The sequence below is a fragment of the Cibotium barometz genome, chromosome 45, assembly GCF_041138505.1.
Source record: "Cibotium barometz isolate CiBa-2024 chromosome 45, ASM4113850v1, whole genome shotgun sequence".
NCBI classification, from domain to species: Eukaryota; Viridiplantae; Streptophyta; class Polypodiopsida; order Cyatheales; family Cibotiaceae; genus Cibotium; species Cibotium barometz.
Window position 1 is genome coordinate 20,800,956 of NC_141090.1, and position 9,445 is coordinate 20,810,400.

The 9,445-nt window shown below is 39.7% G+C and overlaps 1 protein-coding gene across 1 annotated transcript; it reads left to right on the plus strand.

Moving 5' to 3' along the window:
- The first annotated feature begins 1,711 nt into the window (after positions 1-1,711).
- Positions 1,712-3,572, plus strand: LOC147612508 (high-affinity nitrate transporter 3.2-like). Its single transcript, XM_086783128.1, has 3 exons — positions 1,712-1,953; positions 2,718-2,868; positions 2,998-3,572. The coding sequence occupies exons 1-3, from the start codon at positions 1,807-1,809 to the stop codon at positions 3,480-3,482; spliced, it is 783 nt and encodes a 260-aa protein (XP_086639254.1). The 5' UTR covers positions 1,712-1,806; the 3' UTR covers positions 3,483-3,572.
- Positions 3,573-9,445: the final 5,873 nt, after the last annotated feature.

Below are 9,445 nucleotides of genomic sequence, written 5' to 3' on the forward strand. Positions count from 1 at the left end.
GTAGAGTAACTGTGCATAAACACTATTAACCTTTTACAAAGGGGGAGGCTTCTATTTATAGGAAAAAGTGAGCCTCTAACCAAGCAAACTGATTCTAGAATTTTCCAAATCAGTTTGGTCAATTTTTGACCATTTTTGGGTTAGTTTAGCTTACTTTTTGGATCTAGTTGAAACAAGAGAGATAAAAATATCTCATTATTTTTGAGTTTAAAACTCCTCCATACATGTGAAATAGGCGCCTCCTTCATGAGGGGAGATCCCCACACTGAGGTGCATCATTTCCTCTAAATATCTCTTCTTTTTTAACTAATAAACCTTGTCCTTAGTCAACTCTTCATCTTATGTGAGCATTTACTCATTTTTGGGGGATTTTCTTTTATTCTTCAATTTATCTCCTCCTTACATTTGGATTAATCTTATTGGTAAATAGAAACCTTGATTTGAGCATAATTCAAAAATTTATGAAAATCTGGACCCTTAGGCTAAGGTCCTTTATACCTATTTTTAATTCATTCTAATTGCACATTGAAAAGTTCTTTTTGAATTTCTGTTTCAAGGGAAATCATTTTAGACACTAGGAGGATTTTTATATCCAATAATATCTCAATTTTGAATTACCTCCCTCTAGACATTTTCTCTATCCAGGCCAAAATAGATAGAAACAAGATCTGTTATTATTCTGAAAAGGGGATTGATTACAGGGGGAGAAACTGGACATCGTGTGAGGGCCTGGGGAGGAATCTTACACAAAGAAACCTATGGTGGTTGAACAAACTTAGGAGGAACCTTAGCACATACTTTTCCTTCTTCCTTTACAACGCCACCCTTCTTTTCATCCTTTCCAAAGTGTGAACGTCTTTGACCATATGCAACCTTCTTATCAGCCTCTAACTGGTGTTTCATGTCCTCATTAATCAATAGCCCAATCTCCCCAATCGCAATCCTCGTTGCCACCTTGCTACTCCCATCCCTTACTTTCCTCCTCATGCTCCTTCATCGGCCAGTCGTCCATTTCGTACTGACCGTACAGTTCCCCATGTGATCGTGCACACATCAAACTTTTAGTATCGACCTCTTTACCCAACTCCATCGCTAATTCTTTCTTCTTGTCTACATATACAGATTATCTGATTCTTAAATCATATGAAGCTTCACAACCCTTCGATTGATACACGCAAGAAACAAGCAGGTTCGACAACTTCTTCTTCCATCACTCCCAAAGTTGAATCTTCACCGATTCGGGTTATGGCCTTGAGAATTTGGTTTCTTTTTTGGGGGGGGGGGACCAATAGATATATATATATATTACCAAAAAGCAACTTTACATCCAGCTTCACAACATTACATTTCAGACCATGTTTAGCAAATCACAAATTAAAGACCATCTGTCATCTTCTAATACCAAAAGAAGAGTGCCCCCAAGACATCTGATACCCTAACCGAATACAAGCCTCCCAAAGTAGATTGTCATGAGCAATAATGGGTTTTAACCGAATACAAGCCTCCCAAAGTAGATTTTCATGCGCAATGATGGGTTAATGATGGGTTTTAGATAAAGGTCAAGGCCTAAATTTTGAAGTCAAAGGGAAGGGGCAGGGACCAGGGTTGCGTGTTGGTGGCTTCCCATGGTGTGGGAGGGCTAGTGGGGTGTAAAAGAAAAAAGCCCAGCGGAAAAGCCACCGATTTCTTTCGCCACTTCCCATACCGAGGGCCTTTTCTAAGGGCGTCTTCGAGGTTTTGGCCCGCCTCAGCGAGACGCGAGAAACATGAGCGACTGCGGGACGCGACAAAAAATGAGAGTACCACATGCAGACAGCTAAAGGCTATATAACATCACCCGCCATAGCCTCCCCTCCATCGCCTTTCTCTCTGCTGTCTTTCCTCGGCCTTCCCAGCCGCAGATTACAGTTTCTCTTCCTGCTTTCAAGCATCACAGAGAACTCAAATACAAAGGTAAGCTTCCATCTCTTCTTTTACCCGGTTTCTGGAACTCTCATCATGGCATATAGGGTTTCCGGCATCATTTGAGGTGCATATAGGGTTTCCGGCATGTGCAGCTACGATTCTAGGCCTCCATTTTTGTAGTTTTAGGGTTTCTGGCATTATCTATGGTAAGCTTACATATCTGTAACTTCCATTTCTGTAATTGGGGTTTTGGAGCCTCAATCTTTGCAAATAGGGATTTTGGTGCCTTCTGCTGTAAAGATTTTGTGGCTTGTGTGGAATTTTATGTTTGCAGTTAGGGTTGTCAAGACTTTCCATCTGTGCAATCAGAACTTCTGGTTTAGGATTTTCTGCGTTCATCAAGGATGTGCTGACATTTGTAATGTCCCATCTCTGCGATTAGGGTGATTTGGCGTCATGGTGGTGTCTTTCTGGAGGTCATGGTAAACCTCCCATATCTGCAGTGAGGGTTTGTGGCCATTTAGCCATCTATCTTAAGCAAGTAGGATTTCCAGCTTCGCAGTTTTTTAGCCTCATGTCTATTTGGCCTCATGGGCACTTGGTAAAGCGGTCATGCACATGGGCACCTGGTAAGCTCCCATGCCCATATTGCTTGCAAATTATATCTCCTACAATGGAGAAGAGCTTTCCCTTCACATGATGCTCCCTCAAGTTCTGCACAGATCTGAATTACCCATGCGTAGGAGAAGCTGCTAGCTTATACTTATACTGTGCTTGTTTCCAACTTAAGTGTGTTTTTCTTGTGTTTGCAGGTGGAGATGGCTTTTCAATTAAAATTGGCCTTCCTGTTTTCTTCAGTGCTTCTCTCAGGATTTCTGGCAGAAGGCGCAAGTCTTTTTTCCATGCTGAATGACACGATTACTGTCTACGTTTTTATGAATAATCCGAATACTTTCATTGGTAGTGAGTATCCATGGCTAGCAGGAATGGTGTATGCAGTAGCTTGTCAGCAGAAAGTGGGAAAACTTGTGCATGTTACAACTTACTGCGAATTATGGTATGCTTAGGTGTGTTTTGTTGGGTTTTATGCAGGTATCAAAGCTGGCACTGATCAGCTTCGTGTTACATGGGGTTTGAATGCCTCCACTATAAAACGTGGAGATGACGCCTCGTACAAGACAGTGCAGCTCGAGCTGTGCTTTGCTCCTCAAAGCCAAGTTGACAGACCCTGGAGGAAGAGCAATAACATCCTGTTGAAGGACAAGAGCTGCTTGTTTGACATAACCTCGCAACCCTACACATCCGTGGGCAACACTGCCATCTGGACAGTGGCCAAAGAAGTTCCGTTTGGTTATTACTTTGTCCGGGCATATGTCCTGGACACTACAGGAGAGAAGGTTGCATTCGGACAAAGCACTAACAAGGAAAAGACCATCAATTTGTTCAACATTGAGCCCATCACGGGAAGGCATGCGTCAATCGACATAGCAGCGGGTGTGTTCTCAGCTTTCTCGGTCGTTTCACTGTTTTCTTTCTTCTTCATGGAGAAGCAATTCGCAAAGAAGAGTAAAGCATAAAAGGGTCATCTTTCTTCTATGAAAGTATATTACGTGTACTGCATATGAGCTTCTTGGATGCAAAAATGCCATCATAAGCATGTTTTTACACATCTTGGCCAACTGGAAATCCTCAAGCTGTTGTGTTTGTTTGAAGTCTTTAAAAAGAGTATTCAAAACAACGTCTGATACCTTGTGATGATGAATCATGATGCTAAAAAGGCCCCTTGTGATAAATCATGATGCTTAAAAGGACCTGTCGATTGAGAAATTATTAAAGGGTTTCTATGGGTAGTCTATTGACAATATTTTTAAACACAAGTCACAGGCCTTTTTGATCCAAAAGTCTTGTCAGCCCCAGTTTAATGTTTTTTTAATGACACACTAAATGTATCCATTATGCGTGGTAGATTGATTAACAAGGAGAGAGTATACCTTGAAGACGTGAAAAGCTTAAGTTGGGTAGTGAAAATGCTAAACAATAAGGTGCTTCTAGGATATTTTAAGTTTAGAATGCCCACATCTAGGCACACTTAGACCGCACACACCTAGAATTTATTAAAGTAAGCCGGTGTGCCGGAGGCTTAGAAGTAACGGCCCACATCTAGAATTGGTGGCCCTAGCCCGAGTGGTAACACCCTTGTGGATGCACAGGTCTTGGGTTTGAACCCCACCATAGTATAATAATGATGGTAAAACTTGGAAAAAAATATAGAGTTAACTAGAATAAGTAGTAATTTAATCTTGGTGCAACACATGAAATTTGTAAAAAATCAAGATCAATCTTTGCAATGGAGAGGAGAGAACAACCAAGTTGGGGCACCGCTTATTTTCAAAAGCATAGAGTAGAAGTAATCAAGTGTCGTTGCAATGTCATTTTTGCAACATAAGCTAGGTTCTTTGTCATGTTTTGTTTAGATAGCGAGCTCAATTTGTGCAGACATGGGTGACATACCAGGATGACACATCTGTACGTACGTCACTAGCATGGTTGGTGAGATTATGGATGATATGTCACCAGTGGTATGCATGTCGTCAATGGTATAGTCTAATAATAATGATAAAACTTGAAAAAAAATATAGAGTTAACTAAAATAAGTGGTAATCTAGTCCTAGTTACAATGCATAGAACTTGTAAAAAAATCAAGAGTAATCTTTGCAATGGGAGGAGAGCACAATCAGGGTGGGGTACCACCTATTTTCAAAAGCATAGAGTAGAAGTAGTCAAGTGTCTTTGTAATGTTATTTTTTATAAACAAAAATCAGGTTCTGTGTCATGCTTTGTTGAAATATCAAGCTTAACTAGTGTGGACATGAGTAACATGTCAGGATGAAAGATCCGTACTTACGTCACTAGTATGGTTAGTGAGATTATGGGTGATATATCACCAGTGGTTTATGGTAACTAGAGAGAGTGATTTACTATTTAGTGCATGACATGCTTAGTTTTGCATCAATGCCATGTTGTTTGGATAGCTATGAGATGCTCCAAAGCTATCAAATAAAAACTCCATCTTTCAAACATGACATCCTTATGATATTTTTGAGCTTATGCTTAGACATCACAATTGAGACAAGAAACCAAAGATGTCTTTCTTTCCTTAGCATGTACTCTTATTTTTTTAGTTATATGACTGTAGAGAAGAGAAGAAGATAGAAGAAAATTCAGCCATCCATCTCTCTTGTGTGTCTTGCTCTCTCTTGTGTATGTGTGTTTGCTTGGAAGGAACTTAAGCTCTCCCTCTCCCCCGTATTCTCTTTAGATTTTACACACCTTACACAAACAGGTCCATTTCCTACCCTGATCGATGACATTGCAAAGACACTTGATTAGTTCTACTCTATGCTTTTGAAAATAGATGGTGCCCCACCGTGGTTGTGCTCTTCTTTCATTGCAAAGATTACTCTTGATTATTTATGTGGTTTTTTGTGCTTCTTAGGTGGATGCTATTCATGGTGCTTCAGGTGGTTCCTATCTGTGTGGTTCTTCTTAAGTAGTTCTCAAGTAAATTCTCTTCATGGTGCTTTATGGGTAGCTACTATTAATGGCACTTTCAAGGGAACTGCATGCACATCCATATGGTAGCTATGTATGACGTTGGTCATGCACCTCCACATGGCACCTATGTATGATGGTGTTGCTAGTCTTGTTTATAAAGGTAAAGTGGATGCACCATTAAATACCAAGAAAAAGGATATAAACATGGATGGAGTCGGTTACAAAATGACTACACAAACAAAGCATAGAGATGTACTAGTCCAATCTACTAATGTGAACATAATATAAATTGTCCTAGCTAACTACACCTATTGAGACCCACAATTTATTGATGTACAACCAAAGTTCATGTAACATGTAACAACATAGCCTTGTAATAATATATGTGTGCTACGTACTTATGTCCTCAGACCTAGGGTCGTAGAATAGGTAGAGATATCGAGCTCAACATGTAACATAGCCATAAAATAATATGTGTGTGCTACATACTTATGTCCTTAGACCTAGCATCGTATGATCTATAGAGATATCGAGCTCAACTAGTGCAAACATGGATGACATGCCATGATGACAGGTTTACATTTATGCCACACAGGCATGGTTGGTGAGATTTTGAGTGATATGTCACCTGTGGTTTTACAAACTGTGAGACACTTTGGTATAATAGAGTTATGGCATAGTTATAACATAGCCACTCATGTAGTCAAGTCCACCCTATGGACTAACCTTGTACGTTTTGGTAGTAGACTATTATCCTATATGGTATGTACTCTTATCTTTATTAACAGTATATAAATAAATCTAGTTATCCATCTCTCTTACGTGTGCTTGTCTACTCTTATGTGTGTACATGTTTGCTTTAGAAGAAGGTGCTCAAGCTCATCCTCTCCCCCGCATTCTTCTCATGGTATATCAAAGTGCCAGTTTGCAAAGAGAGATTCAGAGGAAAGCTAGAGATAAGCAAAGGAAGTAGTGCACGAGGGGGGGGTTTGGCGAGCATTTTTGAGCGAGCACTTTTTGGGAATCGGGCAAGTGGATTCCAAAAAGATGCCCCCCTTCCGAAGGGGGGCATCTTTTTGGAATCCACTTGCCCGATTCCCAAAAAGTGCTCGCTCAAAAATGCTCGCCAAACCCCCCTTCCCCAAGAAGTAAGTTGGAGAGAGCAACATGATATAATTATTTGACACATCCTACAATTGAGGTTATTGGTTTGAATTGAGAATAAAACCAAGTTTTTTTACGTACATTTCAATTACAGAAATTTGAAGTCCCCCTCCATGAAGAGAGAGGCATGAAGCAAGTTGGAGAGAGCAACATGACATAATTACATCGGCAGGAGTGAACACATGAACACATGTCAACATCACATCCTCTACATTGGGGTTATTGGTTCAAATTGAAAATAAATCCAAGTTCATTCACGTACACCTTCCAAATACAAAAATGCAAAAACCAACATCTTTACTACTATGGGCCTCACTTGTTCTCCGGGGTGTGGGCACAAAGTAAGTGAACAGTGTTCATACCCTTCTGTACTTCCTCTAGTAAGACACGCTCAGATGATGCATCAATAAAACAATGGACTCGCCAAATTGCAATTAAGCCCACCACTTTGTCCTTAACTTGAGAAATAGCATCATCATTTCCAAGAAGTGGAAAGGATGTGAGACCTTTCCATGCTTGTTCACCATCTATGGTCTTCTGCTTGATCTCCATATTGGTGGCCTCCCTCTGGATACGCGCAGCAACAACTCCAATGCTAACATTTGATGAGGCTATCATAAACAAAAAGAAGGAGGGTTTAGGTTGTTTTACTCTACTAACATGTCTTGGTGGCAATGGTATATAACAAATTGCTTTGGAGCTTGCCTCTATATTTATAGTAGTGGGAGAGGTTCAACACTCAAAAAAATTGATCTTTCACCTTGGCCTCCCAGAATACTTGCGGTCTCTTACATGTGTGCTGTAATCTGGTCGATGCATGGCCTTATCATCAATATCAATTACCACCCTTGACGTCTATTGTGATGTGCACTTTCTGGGAACTGTGCCAGTAATGGCAAAGGAGCTTCCCAGACGCATTGTTGCACTCCTCTCCAGTTGTTGCCTTTAGCATGCTTCCAGTAAAATGTGATGTATTTAACACCTTGTGGTTCTTTAAACGTGAGCAAAGTTCATTAACACACTTCAAACTACCTAGACAATGGCTTCGCCAACATACTCCAGGGAAGGAAATGTTAGACGTTTGCGGCTTTGACCACCATCAGTGGTGGGGATCATACTTATGCTCCATGAAGTCCATTCCTGGGCATGTTCCCATGGTAGGTGGGAACTCAAATGCACATTAGGGGGCATTTGAACATAAAAAGGGCCCTATAAGGATCCCTAATTTTAAGAAATTAAGACTAATTTTATTGAGGCTTAAGGAGACAAACCTCATAATGACGCCTACTTTTGGCCCTAAAAGTAGGGGATCTCTCTACTTTTCCCTCTCTAGGTTTTTCACTCTAGGATTCTCTTTCTAGCCCCACTAAAACTCTCGAAATATCATCAATCTCGTTCATATAGGGGCCCAAAAAAAAAATTTATTACAATTCAAAATAATTATCTCAAAATAAATTTCATATCAACAGTTATTAAAAGACAATCTCGTTTAATACACTTTCATTGCATTTTTTAAGTTCCCACAAATTCTAAATCAAGAGTCATTAAAAGACAAGGAAAACTTATGTTTTTTTATTTTTCACTTTTAAATGCATAAAAAATAAAAAGTTTAATTTAAATTTAAATTTTCGGATAGGTTAGCAATTTAAAATTTATATTTTATAGCAAACCCACCTAAAAAACGTTTTCTTCATTGATTACTATCACATCTCCTCTCTGTCCGACTCAACAACTAAAAAGATTCTCTCTCTCTCTCTCTCTCTCTCTCTCTCTCTCTCTCTCTCTCTCTCTCTCTCTCTCTCTCTCTCTCTTCCTCCCAAGCACTTCTCTCATTGCAGTAGGTCTCTCTTTCAAGCTTCTCTTTGGGATCCAAGCTATCTACCATCTTCCATTGTGTCTACTATGGCACTCACACAGAAATAACAAACACCTCAAATTCATCACACGAGAGTGAGGAAGGTAGACTTGCATATTCGCATCTTGAATGAATATGTGCCTATCAGAAAAGAACGTCTCAACGCACAGGAGAAGCAAGAAAGAAGATAGCAGGGTCATTGTAATGTGGATCTTTGGGTTGATGGGTATTTATATCCTAATGATCCTTCTTCAAATTTCTCTCCACCTTCACCACACCTACCCTCATTCATTCATTTTGTTGGAGAGGGGTATTTATATTCTAATGATCCTTCTTCAAATTTCTCTCCACCTTCACAGACCTACCCTCATTCATTTTGTTGGAGAGGGTGAGAATGGGCTCCTTAGATATTGCAAATGCTTAAATATATGTGATGCATGGAAGGTTCAATTTCTAAACTCACAAATTCATAGCTTGCAAGTCACTTTGAGTAGTGTGCAACAAGCTCTCGAAATTGCACAGAATAATATTTTACAGCTACAGAGAGAGGGCAAAGAGAAAGAGGACCACATCCTGAAGTTACAAATACAATCTCGCGCGTATGAAGAGCACACCCATGGGAGAGCCAGAGAGCGAAAAAGGACAATGAACAACATTCAGACACTTGCAATTGGTGGTGGTGCTCTCAAGCAAAGAATTCATGCAGTAAGGTTTGTTTTCTATTCATCTTTTTGGTTATAAGTTATTCTTATTAAAGTGTATCTATTGTTTAATTTTTTTTATTAACTGTTAATTAATTATATAATATTGCTGCTGTAAGTAATCTTGTTAGTTCATTACAGGACCTTCCTTAAAGATGCGTGTGGTGATAATGGTCCTCAAGATATTGGAGATATGTTACGTAGTTGCGTGAGAAAATATGACATTCTTTCCATAGTTCGAGATCCACGCTACAAGAAGGTACGA